Source organism: Oncorhynchus tshawytscha, linkage group LG10 (genome assembly GCF_018296145.1).
Source record: "Oncorhynchus tshawytscha isolate Ot180627B linkage group LG10, Otsh_v2.0, whole genome shotgun sequence".
NCBI classification, from domain to species: Eukaryota; Metazoa; Chordata; class Actinopteri; order Salmoniformes; family Salmonidae; genus Oncorhynchus; species Oncorhynchus tshawytscha.
In genome coordinates, this window is record NC_056438.1 from 62,836,509 (window position 1) to 62,862,195 (window position 25,687).

General features: G+C 41.2%; 2 protein-coding genes across 10 annotated transcripts in view; one reads left to right on the forward strand and one right to left on the reverse strand.

The window, feature by feature from the left end:
* LOC112260592 (ankyrin repeat domain-containing protein 13C-like) overlaps positions 1-6,471 on the forward strand; it is a 29,080-nt gene extending 22,609 nt beyond the window's left edge. Inside the window, exons 9-13 of the mRNA XM_024435822.2 lie at positions 1,524-1,685; positions 1,946-2,025; positions 2,214-2,312; positions 2,626-2,726; positions 4,927-6,471. Of these exons, the coding sequence (XP_024291590.1) occupies positions 1,524-1,685; positions 1,946-2,025; positions 2,214-2,312; positions 2,626-2,726; positions 4,927-5,057 (573 nt within the window). The 3' untranslated portion in view covers positions 5,058-6,471. The remainder of the gene's footprint in view (positions 1-1,523; positions 1,686-1,945; positions 2,026-2,213; positions 2,313-2,625; positions 2,727-4,926) is intronic.
* Positions 6,472-6,686: 215 nt separating this feature from the next.
* On the reverse strand, positions 6,687-25,687 carry LOC112260593 (serine/arginine-rich splicing factor 11-like). Of its 9 annotated transcripts, none has more exons than XM_024435823.2 (12): positions 25,387-25,687; positions 24,945-25,078; positions 22,399-22,556; positions 18,124-18,216; positions 16,815-16,864; positions 15,685-15,824; positions 15,485-15,563; positions 15,236-15,361; positions 8,543-8,632; positions 8,326-8,409; positions 7,829-7,991; positions 6,687-7,669 (listed from the first exon to the last, which is right to left on the reverse strand). In XM_024435823.2, the coding sequence occupies exons 1-12, from the start codon at positions 25,506-25,508 to the stop codon at positions 7,445-7,447; spliced, it is 1,464 nt and encodes a 487-aa protein (XP_024291591.1). In that variant the 5' UTR covers positions 25,509-25,687; the 3' UTR covers positions 6,687-7,444. The 9 variants fall into 9 exon arrangements, with proteins under 9 accessions (XP_024291591.1, XP_024291592.1, XP_042184767.1 ...); XM_024435824.2 differs by having other exon boundaries at positions 22,441-22,556; positions 25,387-25,686; XM_042328833.1 differs by having other exon boundaries at positions 22,441-22,556; positions 22,841-25,078; positions 25,387-25,685.

Genomic DNA, 25,687 nt, shown 5'->3' on the forward strand with positions numbered 1-25,687 from the left:
TGGACACTAAGAAAGCTTTGTTGTAGAGCATTTAAAACAAATCCGGGGAGGGGCAGGCTGAGTATAAGACTGTATCATCCGCATTGAAATGGATGAGAGCGCTTTCTATTGCCTGAGCTATGTTGTTGATGTCAGTTGAGAAGAGCGTGGGGCCTAGGATTGAGCCTTGGGTTACTCCCTTGGTGACAGGCAGTGGTTGAGACAGCAGGTGTTCTGACTTTATGCACTGCACTCTTTGAGAGAGGTAGTTCACAAACCAGGCCAAAGACCCCTCAGAGACACCAATACTCCTTAGCCGTCCCACAAGAATGGAATGGTCTACCGTATCAAAAGCTTTGGCCAAGTCAATAAAAATAGCAGCACAATATTGCTTAGAATCAAGGGCAATGGTGACGTCATTGAGGACCTTTAAGGTTGCAGTGACACATCCATAACCTGAGTGGAAACCATATTGCATATCAGGGTGAATACTATAGACATCAAGAAAGCCAGTCAGTTGATTTTTCCAACACTTTTGAGGGCAAAATAGAAATAGGCCCATAACAGTTAGGATCAGCTTGGTCTACCCCTTTAAATACAGGATGAACCGTGGCTGCCTTCTAAGCAATGGGAACCCCCCCAGAGAGGAGAGACAGGTTAAAAAAGGTCAGAGATAGGCTTTACGATGATAGGGGCAGCAACCTTAAAGAAGAAAGGGTCTAAACAATCTGACCCAGATGGTTATTTGGGGTCAAGTTTAAGCAGCTCCTTTAGCACCTATGACTCCGTGACCGCTTGCAGGGAGAAACTGTGTAGCGGGGCAGGGGAAAAGGAGGGAGGAGCATCGGGGCTAGTCGCATTAGAAGGGGTGGGAGAGGAGGCATGGCTGAGTCAAATAGGAATCCTGACTTAATGAAGTGGTGATTGAAGAGCTCAACTATGTGTTTCTTGTCAGTAACAACCACATCAACATTAAGGGACATGGGCAGCTGTGAGGAGGAGGGTTTTTTCTCCGGGTCTTTAACCGTTTTCCAGAACTTCTTGGGGTTAGACCCACAGAGAGAGAACTGCTCCTTACAGTAACTCACTTTGTCCTTCCGGATAGACTGAGTGCACTTATTTCTCATTTACCGGAATGATAGCCAGTCAGCCTGACTATGCGTGTGCCGAGCTTTCGCCAAATGCAATTCTTGAGGTGGAGTAACTCTGCAAAATCACGGTTGAACCAGGGGCTGAACCTGTTTTTAATTCTCATTTTCAATATCACTGAAAACATTTGTTTAAAAGTCCAAGTGTCTTCGACAGAGGGGATCAAGCTGATTCCATACCATTTAACAGAGGCCAGTTCGTGAAGAAAGGCTTGCTCATTAAAGTTTTTTAGCAAGCGTCTATGACAAATCAAGAGAGGTCGTTTCACTGAGCAGCCATTATGAACACAGGCTGTAAAACAGTGATCACTGTATGTACTGTATAGGGAATAGGGTGTCATTAATAATGCAGCCACCAGTGTTTATTATGCATCTGGCTTGTGTCTGTCCCTGCAGGAGAGAGTTGGTAACTTCCTGGCTGACTTCTACTCTGTGAACGGACTGGTGCTGGAGTCCAGGAAACGGCGGGAGCATCTGAGTGAGGAGGACGTCCTGAGGAACAAGGCCATCATGGAGAGTCTGAGCAAAGGAGGGAACCTGGTGGAGCAGAACTATGAGGTGAGGGAGGGACTTGGATGGAGGGAGGGGGAGGGAGGGAGGGAGGGAGGGAGGGAGGGAGGGAGGGAGGGAGGGAGGGAGGGAGGGAGGGAGGGAGGGAGGGAGGGAGGGAGGGAGGGAGGGAGGGGGAGGGAGGGAGGGAGGGAGGTGTTGGGTCTTTAGTCTCTTCTTCAGTAGTGGGTGTGGTTTTGGTGCACATAATATGGATATGTGGTTATGATGCATACATGTGGTGATCTTCCTCTCTGTCTTTCCCTCAGCCTCAGAGAAGGCTGTCCCTCACGGCTCCAGACCCCAACACTATCTCCTGGGAGGAGTACATTTCTGCAGAGCACGGAAAGTAAGCCCTGCTTTATTCCTTTTAAGAAAGATCACAGATGACACTACTGTCCGGATTAATATCAAGCCACTGTTTATTATTGAGTTATTTCATTGAAGATCGTTACTAGCAGTGGCTTACTATTAAATCTCCAAACGTATACGCCAATGGTGCTGACTTAGCGTGTTTGTGTGTGTGTTCATCCCCAGGGCACCTCATCTTGGGAGAGAGCTTGTGTGTAAGGAGAGCAAGAAGAACTTCAAAGCGACCGTAGCCATGAGCCAGGACTTCCCTCTGGGCATTGAGTCGTGAGTAGAATCCCTCCTCTTATTGGCTAGTGGTCCTTCATCAGTCTCACCACTGACTTTAGTGCATTTGGAAACCTCCATGTATTTATCGTTATTGTGCACACAGATTCTGATTAAATGTATATTAGGCGGATGCAGATCGCCTATTCAGAAAAGTTCTTGTCTAGCAAATGCTTTTGGAAGGCCTCTTGATTTTAGGTACATTTTAAGTTCGATTGAAAAGGATCTAGGCTAGTAATGTACTGTTAGAATAATGCATACATCAATTCAAAATAAGTGTTTGGCACTGACCCTTTTTTCTGTCCTCTTCCAGGTTACTGAATGTGTTGGAGGTCATAGCCCCATTCAAACATTTCAACAAACTAAGAGAATTTGTTCAAATGAAGCTTCCTCCTGGGTTTCCAGTCAAGCTTGGTATGAATATATTGTACACTGAACTAAAATATAAATGCAACATATAAAGTGTTGGTCCCATGTTTCATGAGCTGAAATAAAGTATCCCTGAAATTTTTCATAAGCACAAAAAGTTTATTTCTCTCAGATTTTGGGCACAAATTTATTTACATCCCTGTTAGTGAGCATTTCTCATTCGCCAAGATAATCCCATCCACCTGACAGGTGCGGCATATCAAGAAGCTGATTAAACAACATGATCATTACACAGGTACACCTTGTACTGGTAACAGTAAAAGGCCAGTCTAAAATGTGCAGTTTTATCACACAACACAAAGCAACAGATGTCTCAAGTTGAGGGAGCATGCAACTGGCATGTTGACTGCAAGAATTTCCAACAGAGCTGCTGCCAGATAATTTAATGTTAATTTCTCTACCATAAGCCCTTCTCCAGGGCGACAGGTAGCCTAGTGGTTAGAGCGTTGGGCCAGTAACCGAAAGGTTGCTGGATCGAATCCCCAAGCTGACAAGGTAAAAATCTGCCGTTCTGCCCCTGAGCCCACTGTTCCCCGGGTGCTGAAGACGTGGATGTTGATTAAGGCAGCCTGCCGCACCTCTCTGATTCAGAGGAGTTGGGTTAAATGCGGAAAACACATTTCAGTTGAAGGCATTCCGTTATACAACTGACTAGGTATTCCCCTTTCCCAACATCATTTTGGAGAATTTGGCAGTACGTCCAACCGTCCTCACAACCGCAGACCATGGTGTTGTGTGGGAGAGCGATTGCTGATGTCAACGTTGTGAACAGAGTGCCCCATGGTGGCGGTGGGATTATGGTATGGACAGGCAAAAGCTACGGACAATGAACACAATTGCATTTTATGGATGGCAATTTGAATGCACAGGGATGCCGCGACGAGATCCTGAGGCCCATTGTTGTGCCATTCATCCACCGCCATCACCTCATGTTAGCATGATAATGCACAGGCCCGTGTCGCAAGGATCTGTACATAGTTCCTGGAAGCTGAACATGTCCCAGTTCTCCCATGGCCTGCATACTCACCAGACATGTCAACCATTGAGCATGTTTCGGATGTTCTGGATCGACGTGTACTATAGCATGTTCCAGATCCCGCCAATATCCAGCAACTTCACACGGCCATTGAAGAGGAGTGGGACAACATTCCACAGGCCACAATCAACAGCCTGATCAACTCTATGCGAAGGAGATGTGTCGAGTTGCATGAAGCCAATGGTGGTCACACTAGATACTGACTGGTTTTCTGATCCAAGCCCCCTACCTTTTTTTTTTTTAAGTCTGTGACCATCAGATGCATATCTGTCTTCCCAGTCATGTGAAATCCATAGATTAGTGCCTAATGACATTATTTCAATTGACTGATTTCCTTATATGATCTGTAACTCAGAAAAATCTTAGAAATTGTTTCATGTTGCGTTTATATTTTTGTTCAGTATACATTGCACTTGGAAAGTATTCAGACCCCTTGACTTTTTCCACATTTTGTTACATTACAGCCTTATAATGTATATTTTTTTAACCTTTATTTACATTAGTATTCAGACCCTTTGTTATGAGACTCGAAATTGAGCTCAGGTGCATCCTGTATCCATTGATCATCCTTGAGATGTTTCTACAACTTGATTCTTACAAGACACTTCCTGGCCGCCCGGCCAATCTGAGCAATCGGGAGATAAGGGCCTTGGTCAGGGACGCTCCCCATCCAACCTGTTCAGAGCCTGAGAAGATCTGCAGAGAAGAATTGGAGGAACTCCCCAAATACAGGTGTGCCAAGCGTGTAGCATCATACCCAAGAATACTCACGGCTGAAGTTGCAGCCAAAGGTGCTTCAACAAAGTAAAAGAGTAAAAGATCTGAACGCTTATGTACATGTGATATTTCAGTTTTTAATTTTGAACAAATTTGCAAACATTTCTGTGAATCTGTTTTTGCTTTATCGTTATAGGGTATTGTGTGTCGATTGATGAGGATTTTATTTTATTTTAATCCATTGTAGAAAAGGCTGTAACGTAACAAAATGTGGAAAAAGTAAATGGGTCTGAATACTTTCCGAATGCCCTGTACGTTATGTGGCCACATGGCTGATTTTATTTATAAGTTCAAATAAAATGAAATATTGTAAAATTATGAAGAAACTGACATTAAACGCCGGAAACAAACCCTCCTATTTTTGTGTTCCAGACATCCCTGTGTTCCCCACTATCACAGCGACAGTCACCTTCCAAGAGTTTCGCTACGATGACTTTGAGGAGTCCATCTTCTCCATCCCAGCGGACTACAAGGAGGACCCCAGTCGCTTCCCTGACCTCTGACCTGGTTGTCATAGCAGGCAGAGGTGCCCCCGTCCCACCCGCTCGGAAACTGACAAACAGCCTCTACCTACCTACATTATTAAAAGGAAAATAACCAACTTAAGTTGAGACAAAATTAGAATGTGCCATCTTATTGTTTGATGTCTGTGTGTTCTGATGGAAAAAAAGGGAATTATCTCTTGGCCCTGAGTGTTCAATTTGTAGATATTTCCTCATAGCAAACCAATGCAAACAGGACTCGCATTGCACCACAACCATGTTCATATGTGTAGCAATAACAGCACATGGTCCCCCACAAATATTTGATATCATCTGCTTAACAACTTCATTAACCTACTACATGATCACTGCTCTGAAAAGTTATGGAGTTGACTGTGACATCTTCAACGTGCACTTCTCCAGGCTTAGCACTCGCTGCATCTAGCGTCTGCCCTTTGGAGATTACCCTTTTCTTATAAACTGAGCATAAGTTTTTCATATTTAAATGATGTAGATTATATAGGCCTAGTAAAAAGGGGCAACACTGTGTAGCAATACATTTTCAATACATAAGAATGTTATTTTTAAACCTGCTTACACAGATCAATACCCAAGCCTTTTGCTCGCTTGCTCTCAGGATGCAAAAACCTGTATTTTCAGGTTAGCTCATCTATCTTACCTCCTGGCTATCACCGTCTGTTTCAAGTGATCGTGTGAATTTGGGGCTCTGTTCAATCCGTAGCACTGAAGATCCGCTTTATAGTGCGATTGACAATTATAGCCAATTTTCCTGTGGTCGCAGAGACTGCATTCACGGTAAATGCTGTGTCGGCTCAATTGGAAATTACCTTTACATTTTAATGCAGATCTTCCGTGATGTGGATTGAATCCAGCCCTTAATGTGTTTTGTGTGTGAGAGAGGACTGTTGTACTGTACTTTAAAGGTGTGTGTGTAAGGGAACCCAGATGGGGTTTCAGGAAAGCTGTTCCAGTTTGATACTGCACTGACATTAAGTACATTTTATTGCATGCCATGTTGACCCAATTGGATTACTTATGTCCTCTTGAGTGTATATTTCCTACACACTTGTTATACCTGCTGCCATCTCGCTATCTTTTTAAATTATTCAGGAAGACCAACTTCTACCATATATTGTAACCACACTAAAACCCTTTGGTCAAATGCTGACCTGGTGCTTTTAGGTGCTTTTACCACAAGATTATTTCCTGTCCGTAGTACACTCTACATTACATTTCAATGAGAGCTTATACAGTTGGACTATCAACCTGTAAAATCCATATGGTTTTTGAAATGAGATGACCAGCAGTAGGTAACAGTTTGGGTCATAAGAATGTGTATCTGGCTTGAGCCTACTGGTATTTAGAAATGTATTGCAGCATTTCCCATTCCTTTAAATAAATCACCAGCATCATGTCTCTGCACTGCAGTGTTCCATTGTTTGCCATGGGGCAGAGAACATTTGACAGTTTTAAAGCTAGTTTCCTACAATTCTACACATAAGCCAAGGCTAAATGTTGTGTTCTTATGCTATCTGAGTAACTCAAACATAAAAACGTGGGCCCCATGCCATTTTTTAAATTGTGACTGTTAGTTCTCAAAGATTCCAATTTAAAAAATATATTGCTCCATTATCTTTACACATATGGGTTTTTATTGTATATAAAAGAATCACTGATAAAGCACAATACAAACTTATAAGAATGACAAGAATAAGATCTGAGTATTGTGAATAGGTGAGCTATAAGGAGTGGTTATTATAGCACCACAAGACTCACTATGTCTTCCCTATAATAACGGATGGGATATGAACACTATACCACATACAGGAGTGACAAAAAAAATAGTAAATGGTGAATTATTGAGGCAACAATACAAGAATGAAAAGCTAAGTCCACAGCAAACTGCTCCATCTAGCAGCCATGTCTGATGAAATGGACATACAGTGAATTTGTTATGCAGTGCAACTGGCTGCTTCTGCTCCCAGCAATGAGTAGAAACTAAAACAAAAAACTAAGTCAAATACACAAATGCCATTATCCTTTAAGGAAAAAATAAAAAAGGTTGCACACTTGCTAGAGTATACACTTAAAATTACAGCAATAAACCAACCACACCGTTTCACCGCCGAAATAGGACAAAATAAAGAATCATGTACACACACCATACAAACAGAAAATTGACAAAACTGTGATAAGTCTTAAGGTTCATCTTCTAATTGATCTATTTTGTCTAGTCACTCCAAAAGAAAGCTAACAATTCAAGTGAGATAAAGAGGGATGGAGTTGATTGAAGCCTGTATACAGTAAGGTCGGTGCAGCATGGAGGGTTGGGAACAATGGAGGGTTGGGTACACAGATCTATGCACCCGTCTCTATGATTAGGTGACTCAATCACTGACATCCATGTCGTCCTCTTCGTGGTGGTCGATGTCCTCTTCGCGGTGGTCGTCACCATTGACTTTGGGAGTCCCAGTGCCATTGCCTTCCACTGAGTGAGGAGACTGGGCTCCGGAGTCCTGGTCGGAATCCTTCTTGTCCAGCCTCTCCCTCTCCTTCTCACTGTCGTAGCCCTGCTCTTCCTCATCATAGTCTCTGGTGACCTGCAAAGACATCTAGGACATTTGAAATGATTAAGTTTCATATTACTTGTTTTTCATTTAAATACAGCGAGTCACGCTAGATCTCTGAGGTCAAAAGCCAGAAGGAAGAATAAGCATGGACAGCCTACACATCTTACATAAGACAAATCAGTTCCAGTCATTACTGCTTACCTTCATGTCACCTTTCTCTCCATCAGTTTTCTTGTCCCGTTCCTTATCTTTACTCCTTTCTTTCTTTTCCTTCCGTTCCTCCCGACTGCGGTCTTTATCGCACCTGCGCTCTCGATCCCGGTCATTCTGTCTTTCCTTGTCCCTCTTCTTCTCCTTCTTATGTCTGTAGAGAGGAGAGGTTAAGATTATGAAAAATATTTTTTAAAAGTCTCAATCTAAAAATGTGTGTAGACAGTCCAACATTGTTTATATTCAGGTCCCTTAAAAGAAACCTTGATATTTTAAATCAAAATAAATGATTTGAGTGCATGATTCGAGAGCATTCACACTGTAAAGAAAATGTCCAGAAGATCGTCTCATATTCACACTCTCAAAGTAGCCACCAAAACCACTGGCATGATTTCGAAAACGTGTCCCCTTCGGAAATGATTTTCTATGAGAAGCAATCAATAATAAAAACGGCAATAACGAGACCATATATAGGCCAAAGTATCCACCTTCTAGGAGAGGGAGTCCTGGAAACTTTCCTCTTGGGGGATTTCTTAGGAGATCGGCTGGCGCTGCGACTCTTCCTCCGCCTTCTGTACTCAACAGCAACAAAATGAAAAAATTAAATGTCACAAGTAGTAAATATCTGACTAATCAACATGGTTGGCAGCATGGAGAAACAGACAAGTCAGACGTGTGGCTCTGACCAAACAAAGCTGCACTCACCGATCTATACTGCGAGACCTTCTGGTAGTGCTGTAGCTTTTCGGTGGTGTTTTGGTGCACTTTTTATCCCGCTCCTCTTTCTTCCTATCCCTGTGGTTCAGAGACAAGTTACATCTGATCAATATTTGGTATTGTATATACAGTGCCTTCGGAAAGTATTCAGACCTTGACTTTTTCCACATTTTGTTACGTTACAGCCTTATTCTAAAATGGATTAAAGAAAGCAATTTGCTCAACAATCTGCACACAATACCCCATAATGACAAGCGAAAACAGGTTTGACATTTTTGCTAATTTATTAAAAATAACAGAAATACCTTATTCTTAAGTATTCAGACCAAATGCTGAGACTCAAAAATGAGCTCAGGTGCATCCTGTATCCATTGATCATCCTTGAGATGTTTCTACAACTTGATTGGAGTCCACCTGTGGTAAATTCAATTGATTGGACATTATTTGGAAAGGCCCACACCTGTCTATATAAGGTCCCACAGTTGACAATGCATGTCAGGGCAAAAACAAAGCCATGGGGCCGAAGGAATTGTCCGTAGAGCTCAGAGACAGGATTGTGTCGAGGCACAGATCTGGGGAAGGGTACAAAAACATTTCTGCAACATTGAAGGTCCCCAAGAACACAGTGGCCTCCAACATTCTTAAATGGAAGAAGTTTGGAATCACCAAGACTCTTCCTAGAGCTGTCCGCCTGGCCAAACTGAGCAATAGGGGGAGAAGGGCCTTGATCAGGCAGGTGACCAAGAACCCGATGGTCACTCTGACAGAGCTCCAGAGTTCCTCTCTGGCGATGGGAGAACCTTCCAGAAGGACAACCATCTCTGCAGCATTGCATCAATTAGGCCTTTATAGAAGAGTGGCCAGACAGAAGGCACTCCTCAGTAAAAGGTACATGACAGCTGGAGTTAGGCACCTAAAGACGCGTCGACAAGATTCTCTGGTCTGATGAAACCAAGATTGAACTCTTTGGCCTGAATGCCAAGCGTCACGTCTGGAGGAAACCTGGCACCATCCCTACGGTGAAGGATGGGTGTTGCAGCATCATGCTGTGGGGATGTTTTTCATCTGCAGGGACTGGGAGTCTAGTCAGGATCGATGGAAAAGATGAACAGAGCAAAGTACAGAGAGATCCTTGATGAAAAACCTGCTCCAGAGAGCTCAGGACCTCAGACTGTGTGAAGGTTTCACCTTCCAACAGGACAACGACCCTAAGCACACAGCCAAGAAAAAGCAAGAGTGGTTTCGGGACTAGTCTCTGAATGTTCTTGAGTGGCCCAACCAGAGCCCGCACTTGAACCCGATTGAACATCTCTGGAGATCTAAAAATAACTGTGCAGCAACATTCCCCATCCAACCTGACAGAGCTTGAAAGGATCTGCAGAGAAACTCCCTAAATACAGGTGTGCAAAGCTTGTAGCGTCTTACCCAAGATGACCAGAGGCTATAGTAGTTGCCAAACGTGCTTCAACAAAGTACTGAGTAAAGGGTCTGAACACTTATGTAAAATGTGATTGCTAATATATAAAATAAAAAAAACTAACATTTCGGGAAAAAAAGGGGAAAAAAAGTTTTGCTTTGTCATTATGGGGTATTGAGTATAGATTTGGCCGTCATTGTAAGTAAGAATTTGTTCTTAACTGACTTGCCTAGTTAAATAAAGGTTAAATAAATCAAATGTTTGGAAACACCTTCTCATTCAAGGGTTTTTCTTTATTTGTACTATTTTCTGCAATGCAGAATAATAGTGAAGACATCAAACTATGAAATAACACATACGGAATCATGTAGTAACCAAAAAAAGTGTTAAATCAAAATATATTTCATATACTTCAGTAGCCACCCTTTGCACACTCTTGGCATTCTCTCAACCAGTTTCATGAGGTAGTCACCTGGAATGCATTACAATTAACAGGTGTGCCTTGTTAAAAGTGAATTTGTCGAATCTCTTTCCTTCTTAATGCGTTTGAGCCAATCAGTTGTGTTGTGACCAGGTATGGGTGATATACAGAAGATAGCCCTATTTGGTAAAATACCAAGTTTATATTATGGCAAGAACAGCTCAAATAAGCAAAGAGAAATGACAGTCCATCATTACTTTAAAAGGCATGAAGGTCAGTGAAAACGGAACATTAAGATCTTTGAAAATGTCTTCATGTGCAGTCACAAAAACCATCAGGCGCTATAATGAAACTGGCTCTAATGAGGACAGCCACAGGAAAGGAAGAGGTCTTGAGATGTTGCTTCAATATATCCACATACTTTTCCTCCTCATGATGCCATCTATTTTGTGAAGTGCACCAGTCCCTCCTGCAGCAAAGCACCCCCACAACATGATGCTGCCACCCCTGTGCTTCACGGTTGGGATGGTGTCCTTCGGCTTGGAAGCCTCTCCCTTTTTCCTCCAAACATAACGATGGTCATTATGGTTCTATTTTTGTTTCATCAGACCAGAGGACATTTCTCCAAAAATTACACACTTTGTCCTCATGTGCAGTTTTTTTATGGCGGTTTTAGAGCAGTGGCTTCTTCGTTGCTGAGCAGCCTTTCAGGTTATGTCGATATAAGACTCATTTTACTGTGGATATAGATACTTTTGTACCCGTTTCCTCCAGCATCTTCACAAGGTCCTTTGCTGTTGTCCTGGGATTGATTTGCACTTTTCGCACCAAAGTACGTTCATCTCTAGGAGGCAGAATGCGTCTCCTTCCTGAGCGATATGACGGCTGCGTGGTCCCATGGTGTTTATACTGGCGTACTATTGTTTGTACAGATGAACGTGGTACCTTCAGGCGTTTGGAAATTGCTCCCAAGGATGAACCAGACTTCTGCAGGTCTACAAAAAATTGAGGTTTTGGCTGATTCCTTTTGATTTTCCCATTATGTCAAGCAAAGAGGCAGTGAATTTTTAAGGTAGGCCTTGAAATAGATCCACAGGTACACCTCCAATTGACTCAAACTATGTCAATTAACTTCTTGGTGACAGGGGGGCAGTATTGAGTAGCTTGGATGAATAAGGTGCCCAGAGTAAACTGCCTGCTACTCTGTCCCAGATGCTAATATATGCATATTATTAGTAGTATTGGATAGAAAACACTGAAGTTTCTAAAACTGTTTGAATGATGTCTGAGTATAACAGAACTCATATGGCAGGCAAAAACCTGAGAAAAATCCAACCAGGAAGTGGGAAATCTGAGGCATGTAGGTTTTTTTTAACTGAGCCTCTATTACAGATACAGTAAGATATTGGTTATGTTGCACTTCCTAAGGCTTCCACTAGATGTCAACCGTCTTTAGACACTTGAATGAGGATTCTACTATAAAGGAGGGGCTCAGAAAACAGTTTGAGTACCGTAATTTCTGGACTATTAAGCGCACCTGAATATAAACCACACCCACAGAATTTTTTAAAAATATGTATTTTGTACATAAATAAGCCGCACATGTCTATAAGCCCCAGGTGCCTACCGGTACATTAAAACCTGTTAAAGATAGGGCTGATTTACTGCCCCCTTTGGGGTGATTGCGTGCCCATAGTAAACAGAAAAAAAATCTGTCAAATTGCTAATATATGCATATAAAAATTATTATTGAATAGAAAACACTAAATCTTCTAAAACCGTTTAAATTATGTCTCTATGTAAAGCAGAACTCTCAGGGCACTCATTCTCCCAAACTCTCTCTTGTCATCATAAAAGTTGGCCCAACTTTGACGTCATCGCCCCCACCCTTCCCAAGCACCTACAGTCCTGGGAACAGTTTCTTTCTCTTCAGTGCGATGTCTGCTTTCAATGGGGCTTCTCATTGTGAGAATCGCGCACTCACGAGAGTTTTGGCGGGCCGAAACCTTTCGGTCACGCGAGAAAACAGGTTACTCTCATGCGCGTTCTGCTCGGGTGATGTCTTTGTTCCAAGATTGATTAAACGACTCGTGTGATTCTGATTCCTGAGAATGCTAACATGCTAACGCTGTGTTCTGAACATAGTTTGACAAGTTTAGTCGACATATAATATGTAATTTCGACGTTTTGGTGCACACCCACTTGACTTTTTGGCTGCATTTCAACCGAAATATGTCGTGTTTGATCACCGAAAGACACAGACTTCCAAACTAAAGCTGTTTTTGGTAAGTATAAACCCTTCCAGGTCTTCTGATGGAAGAACAGCAAAGGTAAGGGAATATTTGTGTGTTTATTATGGATTTCTGTGGACTCCGAAGTAGAGGAGCCAAAATGCTAATTCCTGAGCGCCGACTCATATTATAGCCTAGTGAACGAAATCTGTAACGTTAAAAATAAATGTAACACAGCAATTGCATTTAGAAGAAGTGTATCTTTCTATATATATGTAGAACATGCATATTTAGTCTAAGTTTATGTTGTGTATTCCATGTTAGCTGACGGCATATGGCGGAGCTATCGTCATTTCTCCGGACATTTGAGTAGCATTTTTTTTAACATGGCGTCATTGTAAACAGATTTATGGATATATATAGCATATTATTGAAAAAAACATAAATGTACTGTGTAACATGTTATATTACTGTCATCTGATGAAGATTTCAAAAGGTTAGTGAAATTATTTTAATTTTAATCCTGCGTTTGGTGATTGCATATTTTGTTGAATTTGGCTATGGAAATTAGCTTGGTCTTCGGTGTGTCTTCGGTGGTGGTTTGACATAAATATGTGCTATGTTTTCGCCATAAAACATTTTAGAAATCTGACTTGCTGGCTAAATAAACAAGTTGTTTATCTTTCATTTGAGCTATTGGACTTGTTAATGTGTGGAGGTTAAATATTTTTAAGAATATTTTTTGCGTTCCATGCGCCACATTCCAGCTGACGGTGGGAGGGCTGGTTCCCAATTGGGACTCAAGATCCTCAACAGGTTTTAAAACAAATTAACTTTACACAGCCTTTAAAACGAAACACGGCTTGTAACAAAAATGTAAAAAATAGCAGTAAACAGTAGCCTACCAAGAAAGTCATTGGTCACTATCTTCCTCCTCTTGTGCACTGAAACCACTGAAGTCATCTACTTCGGTGTCGGAGTTGAATAGCCTCAGAATTGCTTCATCCGATGTTGGATCGCTGCCCTCTTCAACAAGCAGCAGTCCAGCCTTTCGAAACCCATTGATAGTGGATTTTTTGACAATGCTCCACGCTGTCAGCAGCTCTATTTCCTTTTCCAACAGCCAGATCGATCGCCTTCAACTTGAAAGCTGCATCATATGCATTTCTCCGTGTCTTTGCCATGATGAGGGTGACAAAATGACTACCGTAATCAGAATGATAGGAAGTTTGAGCGCGCTTGATTTACGTCACATTATGTGACGGTGCTCAGTTTTTTGGCGGCATGAATCTTGTGAAAGCGGGAAAAATCCATAAATTAGCCGCGTCATTGTATAAACCGCAAGGTTCAAAGCGTGGGAAAAAAGTAGCGGCCTATAGTCCGGAAATTACGGTAAGTGGTCTGGCAGAGAGCCTTGGTCTCATGAAGCGCGGTCACGAGAGAGTTAGCTCTCGTTCCATTGCATTTCAACAGACAAAGGAATTCTCCGGTTAGAACATTGATGTTTTATGTTAAAAACATCCTAAAGATTGATTCCATACTTAGTTTGGCATGTTTCTACGTGCTGTAAGTGAACTTTTTGAACTTTTAGTCCTAAATTCGGCGCGACCTGAAAGCGCTTTTGGATTTGTTTACCAAACGCCCCAACAAAAGAAGATATTTGGACATAAATTATGGACATTATCGAACAAATCAAACATTTATGGTGGAACTGGGATTCCTGGGAGTGCATTCTGATGAAGATCATCAAAGGTAAGTGAATATTTACAATGCTATTTCTGAGTAATGTTGACTACCCAATTTGGCAGATATCTTTTTGGCTGCTTTGTTGTCTGAACGCTGTACTCAGATTATTGCATGGTTTGCTTTCTCCGTAAAGTTTTTTTAAAAATCTGACACAGCGGTTGCATTAAGGAGAAGTTTATCTAAAGTTCCATGTATAATAGTCGTATCTTTATCAATGTTTATTATGAGTATCTGTGTAATTTGATGTGGCTCTCTGCACAATCACCGCATGTTTTAGAACTACTGAACGTATCACACTAATGTAAACTCAAGATTTTTTTATATAAATATGAACTTTATCAAACAAAACATACACGTATTGTGTAACATGAAGTCCTATGAGTGTCATCTGATGAAGATCAAAGGTTAGTGATTAATTTGATCTCTTTCTGCTTTTTGTGACTCCTCTCTTTGGCTGACAAAATGTTTTTCTGTGGCTTGGTGGTGACCTAACAATCATTTGTGGTGCTTTCGCTGTAAAGCCTTTTTGAAATCAGACACTGTGGCTGGATTAACGAGAATTTTATCTTTAAAATGGTGTAAAATACTTGTATGCTTGAGGAATTTTAATTATGAGATTTGTTGTGGTTTTGAATTTGGCGCCCTGCACTTTCACTGGCTGTTGGCGAGGGGTTCCGCCAGTCCTAGAGAGGGTTAAACAAGAAATTTGTGGAGTGGTTGAAAAATGAGTTTTAATGACTCCAACCTGTGTATCTAAACTACCGACTTCAACTGTATATATGGAATTAGAGTTGTGGTTAGATATGACGATATGAGTGTGCAATTTGAGGATGAAGAATGGGTCAAGTCTGTGCGCTGTGGCTCACCTGGATTTACTTGGTGATGGTTTGCTCCTGTCTTTGGAGTGGGACCTCCCACTTCTCCTTCGAGGGCTCTTGGAGCGTCTCCTGCTCCTGGAGTGTGAACGTCGCTTAGACCTGCTCTTTGAACGCCTGCAGACCACGAAGATCACACAGACACGACATCAATCTCTACCCTCAATATAAATTTGAAAAAACTTTATTTTTTAACTCAATCCAAATAATTTCTGTCAGGAAAACAGATTTCATGTTCACCTGTGTCTAGAGCGAGAACGGGACCTTCTGCGTCTGGACCTGGACCTGGAACGCGAGTGCTTCCTCTTGCTCTCCTTGTCTGCATAAACAAAACGTTAAAATTACTTTGGTACAGCAAATAATAGCTTTTAGCTAGGGCTAACGGTAATTTATCTGAGATGTAAAGTATGTTTTGGAGATGCAATGCTTTAGCTACTCACTGCCAGGCTCGATGGCAGCAGAGATTAGGGACTGGGCCTCTCTGACCCTCTTCATGGCCACTTCTATCTCTTTGTTGGAGGAGTCTGCCTTCAGGCCTGGATTCATGTTCATGTTCATCCCTACACCCATGTGGTTCATTCTGAAGAAGAGGACATTATTTTGTGGTGATTATAAACCGGGTAGTTTGGGTCCTGGATGGTGTTTGGCTGAAACAGCCACAGCATTTCAGTCATGTGTATATCAGACAATATACCTTGGGTATGATGCAAAACTACTTGTTTACTGTTACATTTATATTAATAACCGGTTTATAATAGAAATAAGGTACCTCAGGGGTTTGTGGTATATGGCCAATATACCACAGCTAAGGGTCGTCTTTGCGTTGTGCCTAAGAACAGCCCTTAAGCGTGGTATATTTAAGTAATAAGGACCCAGGGGTTGTGGCATATGGCTAATATACCATGGTTAAGGGCTGTTCTGGCCATTATAAACCGGGTGGTTCGAGCCCTGAATGCCGACTAGCTGAAAGCCGTGGTATATCATACCGTATACCATGGGTATGACAAAAAAAAAGTACTTTTTATTGGTCTATTTATGTTGTTAACTAGTTTATAATAGACACCTCAGGGGTTTCTGGTATATGGCCAATATACAACGGCTAAGGGCTGTATCCAGGTCGTGCCTAACAGCCCTTAGCCTTGGTATATTGGCCATATACCACACCTCCTCACGCCGTATTGCTTAAACATACCACACCCCCTCAGGCCTTACCGCTTAATTATAAACTGGGTGGTTCCAGCCCTGAGTGCTGATTGGCTGAAAGCCGTGGTATGTCAGACCGTATACCACTGGTATGACAAAAAAATATTTTTACTGCACTAATTACTTTAGTAAGCAGTTTATAATAGCAATAAAGCCCCTCTGGGGTTCATGGTATATGGCCAATGCGTTGTGCCTAAGAACAGCCCTTAGCCGTGGTATATTGGCCATATACCACCCCCCCCCCCTCCGTGCCTTATTGCTTAATTAGAACACATTGGAGTGCAATCCAACAAATTAATGGTTCATAGGTGTTACTGGAGGTAAGCTAGTCTGATAATAGGAATTTTCTAAAGACACGATGACTTACTTTGGATCCACCTGTGTCATAAACTTCAGAAGCTGCTCAGTGGGAAAAGACTGGGGAAGAAGAGTGTAAAATATATAATATACAAGTAAAAAATATAATTTCAACATTTCCCCTTTAACACCAGCATTTGCGTGTGCATACAGAACACTATATACAAACGTATGTGGACACCCCTTCAAATAAATGGATTTGGCTATTTCAGCCACAAACATTGCTGAAATGTGCATAACATCGAGCACAAAGCCATGCAATCTCCATAGTCAAACATTAGCAGTAGAATGGCCTTACTGTAGAGCTCAGTGACCTTCCAATGTAGCACCATCATAGGATGCCACCTTTCCAACAGTTCACCAAATTTCTGCCCTGCTAGTGCTGCCCCAGTCAACTGTAAGTGCTGTTATTGTGAAGTGGAAAACACTAGGAACAACAGCGGCTCAGCCGCAAAGTGGTAGGCCACACAAGTTCACAGAATGGGGCCGCAGAGTGCTGAAGAGCGTAAAAATCGTCTGTCCTCGATTATAACATTCACTACAGAATTCCAAATTGCCTCTGGAAGCAACATCAGCATAATAACTGTTTGTCGGGAGTTTCATGAAATGGGTTTCCATGGCCAAGCAGCCACACACAAGCCTAAGATCACCATGTGCAATGTCAAATGTCGGCTGGAGTGGTGTAAATCTCACCATCATTGGACTATGGAGCAGTGGAAATGCGTTCGCTGGAGTATGGTTTGGCGGATGCCAGGATAACGCTACCTGCCCGAATGCATAATGCCAACTTTAAAGTTTGGTGGAGTATTAATGGTCTGGGGTTGTTTTTTTTATGAGTCGGGCTAGGCCCCTTATTTCCAGTGAAAGGAAAGCTTAATGCTACAGCATACAGTGACAAATTTAGACAAGTCTGTGCTTCCAACTTTGTGGCAACAGTTTGGGGAAGGCCCTTTCCTGTTTCAGCATGGCAATGGTTTGTCGAGACTGGTGCGGACGAACTTGACTCCCCTGCAGAGCCCTGACGACAACCCCATCAAACACCTTTGGGATGAATTGGAACGCCGCCTGCAAGCCAGACCTAATTGCCAAACATCAGTGCCCGACCTCACTAATGCACATGGATGAATAGAAGCAAGTCCCCACAGCAATGTTTCAACATCTAGTGAAAAGCCTTTCCAGAAGAGTGGAGGCTGTTATAGCAGCAAAGGGGGACCAACTCCATATTATTGCACATGATTTTGGAATGAGATGTTCGGTGAGCAAGTGTCCACATACTTTTGGTCATGTAGTGCATCTCCAGGTTGCAAGCAAACACTCACCTGGGGATTCATATTCATATTCATATTGGGGTTTGAAAACCCAAACGCTGCCATCGCATCCATGGAGGGACCACCGAAAGGATTGCCTCCCATCTAAAATGCAACACATCATTAACCCTTTCATTGTCTATTACTCTATTTTACAGACCATTGTCCCCATGGGGGAAATTTGTTGCAGTATCATGTACACCAGGGATCATCAACTAGATTCAGCCGAGGTCCAATTTTTCTCTTGAGTGGATGGTCGGAAAATAATTACAAATCCTTTGTAGACTGCAAATCGACCGCAAGAATCCCAAACAGATATCATATTTGACTAAAACGTAATAGTTTCAAACCTTGCTTACATTTGTATACGATCATCTCTTTATTATGCATGAGAATACTTTGGAACAGATTTCCTAAATTTAAATCAATTGGAGCTGATTTCTTGGGTTTTTTACAGTCTTATGATCAACAACAAAAAATGTTTGTTTTTTTTTGTTCTTTGCTAAGAAAGCTTGGGGAGCCAAATAAAACCACCTGCAAGCTAAATTCGGCCGACAGGCTGCCGTTGGGGAACCCTGATGTACACATTTAAATTATATACCTATATATATACCCATGGTCATGTATATGCCTGTGTTCACGTGAGAGTGGACTTATCAGGGCATGTTCCATTTCATTAACTTAAGAACCGACATTGTCTTATGTCAGATGGCGTCACTCCTACGCAACGCTCGCTTTAACAATCTGTCTTGTAGGAAGTGGAACTCGTATGTAAATATGAATATTCCCGAGCATTCACCATTCAACAATGAAAACATAGGAACTATTTTTTTTATCACTACGCTTTTGTATCCATGAAATAGGCAGAATAATTACCTAAATGAAAATGAAATAGATATAAAAATAATAAAAAATGAGAAAATAAACAAAACTGTGGCTATCTCCTGCACAAATAATGTGCAAGGACCTCGGTCGCCAGTGCAGTGACTTGATCAGCAGCTTTGCTAACTGTTGTAGCTAGCTTACTGACAATAGCTGGCTAGCTCTACCTTTACTGACATGAAAAGCTTGCTTAGCCTGGTTAAATTACCCTGAAGTTGTAGACATGCAGCCTCAAAATGAGTGACCGTTGTCAGAAATCAGTCCGTAAGTCAGCATGTTTCTCTGCGATCGCCAACATTTAACTTGTAAGTAACTTTGTAAAATTGGCTCAGCTGACTACAGCAGCTAACTCGGGAGGCTACTGCAATGACTCACGACAGAACAGCTGCTTGAAAACTCATAAAAGTTAGTATCTGTAAACCCCCCCACAACTAAATAAATAAAAAATAAACAAATTTGGTCACAACATTTTTTTTTATTAGAATGTTAAAATTAGCATTACTGAAGTAGTTTGCGAGCTAGCTTTTGTTTGAATCGTTTAACAAATTGTGTACGCAAGTAGGTAAGCTTGTTGGTTAGCAGCAACGTTTCTCCTCTAGCAAGCTAATATTGGTCAAATTTATGATAGCTTTTGTGCCCAGTCAAACTTCAGAAATACCGCTCATTGAAGCACAAAAATCCATGCTAAATGTAAAATGACTAGAACGTCCTCACCAAAGAAACTTCATTATTGACCAATTTATTGTTTTAGCTGAGATTAATACAGACACTTTAGAGGCAGAAATTCGGTTCAGCAGACAATGTTACCTAGGTAGCGTAAACTCAACCTATTCCGTACAAAATGTGCGTAACCGCGACGTTCAAACGAGGCTGCAATGAAAACGAATGAGACTGTAGTGACTGTGTTGGCATCAGAATGTGGGTTGTGAACTACGTTTCGATTCAGCGTTGATTGACATGGTAACGGACTAACAGTATTGGAGAAAAGATGAAAAACTGATTCCTCTGACGCTGTACGTTACATCATGACGTGTCACTACGTAACGTACAGCGCCCATTTGCAACTCATTTTGTGCCATACAGCCTCTTTCACCAGGGGTAGCCGTTCTTTCGTAGATTAAAATCATGCTTAACCATATACACTTGTAAGAAAACTTAATTATTCATGATTTTTGTCTAAATTAACTTCTTGGTGACAGGGGGGCAGTATTGAGTAGCTTGGATGAATAAGGTGCCCAGAGTAAACTGCCTGCTACTCTGTCCCAGATGCTAATATATGCATAGTATTAGTAGTATTGGATAGAAAACACTGAAGTTTCTAAAACCGTTTGAATGATGTCTGTGAGTATAACAGAACTCATATGGCAGGCGAAAACCTGAGAAAAATTCAACCAGGAAGTGGGAAATCTGAGGTTTGTAGTTTTTCAACTCTTTGCCATTCCAATATACAGTGTAAATGGGGTCATATTGCACTTCCCAAGGCTTCCACGAGATGTCAACAGTCTTTAGAACTTTGTTTGAGGCTTCTACTGTGAAGTGGGGGCGAATGAGAGCTGATTGAGTCTGGTATCTGGCAGAGTGCCACAGGCTCTGAGGCGCGGTCACGAGGGAGTTAGCTCTCGTTTCATTGCTTTTCTACAGACATAGGAATTCTCCGGTTGGAATATTATTGAACATTTATGATAAAAACATCCTAAAGATTAATTCTATACTTAGTTTGACACGTTTCTACAGGCTGTAATATAACTTTTTGTACTTTTCGTCCGACGTTCGGCCTGAACGCGCGTTTGGATTTGTTTACCAAACGTGCTAACAAAAGAAGCTATTTGGACATAAATTATGGATATTATCAAACATTTATCGTGGAACTGGTATTCCTGGGAGTGCATTCTGATGAAAATGGCAGAGTGCCACAGATTGCAGTGGGTGAACAATCCAACGCTTGGTGAATTCTGCTTCACAATGATAGGAAGAGCCGACATCGAAGGATCAAAGGTAAGTGAATATTTATAATGCTATTTCTGACTAATGTTGATGACACAATATGGCGGATATATTTTTGGCTGCTTTGTTGTCTGAAAGCTGTACTCAGATTATTGCATGGTTTGCTTTTTCCGTAAAGTTAAAAAAAAAAAATGTTATCTGACACAGCGGTTGTATTAAGGAGAAGCATATCTCTAATTCCATGTATAACACTTGTATTTTCATCAACATTTATGATGAGTATTTCTGTAAATTGATGTGGCTCTCTGCACAATCACCGCATGTTTTAGAACTACTGAACGTAACGCGCCAATGTAAATGAGATTTTTTTATATAAATATGCACTTTATCGAACAAAACATACATGTATTGTGTAACAAAGTCCTATGAGTGTCATCTGATGAAGATCATCAAAGGTTAGTGCTTAATTTTGTCTCTATTTATGCTTTTTGTGACTCCTCTCTTTGGCTGGAAAAATTGCTGTTTTTCTGTGAGTTGGTGGTGACCTAACAATCGTTTGTGGTACTTTCGCTGTAAAGCCTGTTTGAAATCAGACACTGTGGCTGGATTAACGCAAATTGTATCTTTAAAATTGTGTAAAATACTTGTATGCTTGAGGAATTTTAATTATAAGATTTTTGGCGCCCTGGACTTTCACTGGCTGTTGGCGAGGTGGGACGCTATCGTCCCACATATCCCAAAGAGGTTTTTAATATAATTATTGCTAATATTAAACTAATATTTCATGACTAGGGTGCCAATTGCATTTTTTTGCACGTCATTACTGCGAGCCATCATGACACTGAAGTCAGAACAGCTGCAGTTCACTTGTGAGGCTAATGTTAGCGCAGCCCTAAATCCCTCTTCAAATTCGACACAAACCTTCAAACAGGTATGTGATGAGACATTACATAAACTCTTGTTTTATTTACATTTTAAAGTTGATTAGTTGGACAAATCGGGTGAAAAAAAACTTCCTTCCCCCTTTCAAGATCACTTCGTAGCCTTCGCTCCCCACCCAACATTTTTAAAAAGACCCGACGAAGCTCACTGCCTTCTTGAATTATGCAGAGATGGGCATCATGAAGGTCTCGTCATTAATTTTGTTGGAAAGGAGAGAAATTGTGCTTTACATTGGTATTGATATTACAGTTGATATGGAAGTATTACGTTTTTTGGGTGCAAAAATAAAGTCAATTGTACAGACCAAGGCGATGTACAAAAGTGAGTGAGTTTACGTTAGTATTTTCAAATGTTAGACAGCACATTGTAGCTAAACTACTTTGATCTATCCCATACCTTTTGCAAGATACGAGACAGATTAGCGCAGGCAGAATCGTTGCGCTATCTGACATAAGACAATGAAGGACCACATAATTAAATTGAACAACAAAATATTGTATGTCTATGCTGAGGACCTACCTGTGGATAGGACATGGGGTTTGGTGTTGGGAGAAGTCCTACCTGTGGATTGGACATGGGGTTAGGTGTTGGAAGGAGACCTCCTCCGGACATAATCCCTGCAACAGCATTTGCTGGCGCCAGCAGTGACAAAGCCTTAGCCTCCTCTGGGATAACACCTACAGAAAAACAAATCAGGCATTATGGGAAGAAGAGAACGTCTACGTCTAGAATCTACTAAAGAGGAGAGACATTTTGAAAAACAAAAAGATTACTTGCTCAGGTATTCTTCAAACAAACATGTGTACAGGTTTCAATACTGTTACCTTAGATAGCTGCTACATTTGAGAAGGTTTGTTTCCTTTATTCTTTTAATCATTGTAGATAGTTATTCTTCTAAGGTTGGGAAAAAAGTATATCACAATACACACTACTCCACTGAACTCTGCCAAGATTGTATCACCTGAAAGTGTATTTTAAGTCATGAACCAAACGTTAGCTAGCACAGCGGCTTCTCCAGTGGGGTGTGCTCTCAATTTTCATATAGATTGAACAAGCGACTCACGTTGGTGGCTTCACTACTAAGGAGCACAGAGAAAAAAAAAGGAAAAAAAATCGAGATACACAAAACAAAAAGAATTTCAGAGTTGGAGGTCAACAGTAAATACTGTACAGTCAGTTTCTACTACTTACCAGCAATACGTAGAAAAATAATCTAGCTAGCAATCAAATTCTAGGTAGGCGATATCTACTCTCCCAAGAACCTTACTTGTCACTGCATCAAATATGCTTAAAATTAATGCTTTAAAGTTTAATAATCAACTTGGCAACATTAGATTAGCTTGTTTTTTATGTCTGACTAATATAGGGCAAAAAAAACTATGCTTTCACATCTCAATGTTACCAATGCTACCTAAAAAAGGAAACATACAATATCTTAATTAATCAAGATGCAACGGGAAAAATAAATTTTTTTAACAGAAGACGCACAAACATACACACACCAAGACAGACACACATACGCACACACCCACAAAAAAAAAACATTTAAAAAATGGCACATGGGAGAGAGAATTTAGCTGCAGGAGACAAAACGGTTGGGTGGTATTTTCAGCAGGGCCTGGTTTACAGGACTGGCTGAGCCAGGAAAAAGAACTGTAAAACACAACAACAAAAAAGAAAGACCACTGTTAAAGAGAGAGCACTGAACCAGTTGCCATTGTCATGTGGGTGGATATCTAAGACAATTAACGACAACTAGATAGTCAGCAACCTTAAAGTACAGTATCACTGGTCAACATAGAAAACACAGCCTAGTTATTTGAATCTGCCAATTTGAGGGACAGCGAGTGTTGAGTGAGTGCATCTAATTTTTAGCTAAATTAAAATTGGATACTAGATTGCAACTAGGGTTCACCCAACTCCCCAAAACAGGAAGTGCCTTAACGCTAAAGGTGAAAAAAGTATGAAATGCAGGTGTAGCAATAGCCGTGTCATTGAGATGTATGTGTATTGTTCACTGTTCAGTGACCATTTGGATCCAATGAGAATTAGATTGGACGTTATACAGGTCAGATTATTAAAATACCTATTTTGATAAATAGACTTGTGAGTAGTCAAATAACATGTTGTGTTATACATGTGATCTGCCTTATGGTAATATATAACTACTGCATTCCACTTAAACTAAAATACATAGAGAATAGAAAATGAGAGAAAGAAGAAAGGACACAGAAAAAAGAGAAAGAGAAGGGGTTGGGGGGCTGCTTGAATGCTTGCTGGCCTTTTGTAATTGTCTACAATCCCCTGTTGGCAGGCAGAGGACCACTTTCAGCCATCAAGGAGGGGGCTCTGCTTTTGCCTTCTCCACTACAACAAATCACACACACAAATAACAGAGAAGTTTAATAGAGGATAGTCCAATATGGGGGAGAAAATAAAAAGCATGGTTAAGTTTTCATATACATGTAAGTTCCTCTCTGCTTTCTTTTTGTCTGCCCGTGCACAGTCTGGGCTTGTTCAGCTCTCTCTGTCGAAGCAAGTGCCTGTCCCTAAAGCAGATCTTGGTATACTGTGGTTACTGGTAAAGGGGTGGTGCGGGGGCAAAGAATAGGCTCTGGAGAGCACTAAAGACTTAAAGTAATCTGTGTTGTTTAGTGTCTATCAAGTCCAATACATCATGGGTGGCATTATGACCTTACAGTGTGGCAGTAGCTTTATATAATAAATTAAGTGTATGGTGGTTATATGTTTGGTATTTAGTTCCACAGTATACCATGGATATGGGTTGAGAGATCTGATATAGAAATCTCTCATTGTAATTAGCAAGAGGATTGTACAAGACACTGGGAAAGTGACATGGAATCATTTATCACAGAATCAGATAAGCTTGTCAGATCGAGAATGGATACTAGGATCTGAAATAGCTAGGACACATGCTTAAATAGTATCTCAAACCACAGGATCATAGAACTCCATCATGAAATTAATGGGCGCGTCACTCTCCCATAACTACGTCATACAGTCAAGGATCATTCATACTGAAGAGGGGAGAACAAAGCACCAACCTTCGGCAAAAGGGACGACGATCAGCGCTCTGTCCACGAAGACTGTGTTGGTCAGATGCTGAGAAACTCCCACGGACTCCGACTCTTGGAACTTCACAAAACACACACGCGACGTCACTGGCAGAGGCGATTCACTGCAATACGTTCGTTTTTAAGTTAGTTAGATAGCAACAACATAGTAGTAGATTGTGTCTAACAAAACACCCCTGAAGTAGCTAACCAACATATTATCTTAGCTAGCTCATGTTTCGTCTAATATTTTGGGTACGGCCAGCTTGGGCCTCCGATGCTAACGTTAGCTTAGCGTTAGCTAAACTAAAGTTAATAATAAACGTTACCTATATGGAAATCAACCAAATCACAAATTGGTAGGGAATTAATAGTCAAATAAACAATAACGATGTCTAGTTTGCGACAAAAGTTAAACAAATGAGTTACTTACTCTGGTGGAAACAATTTGAGTTCTTCAATGGTTCCAAGAAACCCGAACAGCATTCGCATCTGCTCAGATGTTGTGCTTGGCGACACGTTCGTCACTTGCACTACGTTCGTGGTACAATTCATTTTTTCACAATACAATTTTAAAAACAAATATATAAACAATTACACCTCGATTAGAGCTTGCTTTTTTAGAAATGTACTTCGTTGCTATCCTAGCCGAAGATGTTTTATAAACTCAAACGTTCATCCCAATGTGTTTCGTCGCCATGTTGTAAGCGTGAATACACATAGAAAAGAACGGC

What these genes read in the sequence shown, in the direction of transcription:
- LOC112260593 (XM_024435823.2), bottom strand. Translation starts at nt 25,508, where the DNA reads ATGAATTGTACCACGAACGTAGTGCAAGTGACGAACGTGTCGCCAAGC. An exon ending in CGTTCTCGCTCTAGACACAG is followed by an intron (nt 15,362 to 15,484) that starts GTGAACATGAAA and finishes CGTGGTCTGCAG; the next exon opens with GCGTTCAAAGAGCAGGTCTA. An exon ending in CCATCACCAAGTAAATCCAG is followed by an intron (nt 8,633 to 15,235) that starts GTGAGCCACAGC and finishes TCTGAACCACAG; the next exon opens with GGATAGGAAGAAAGAGGAGC.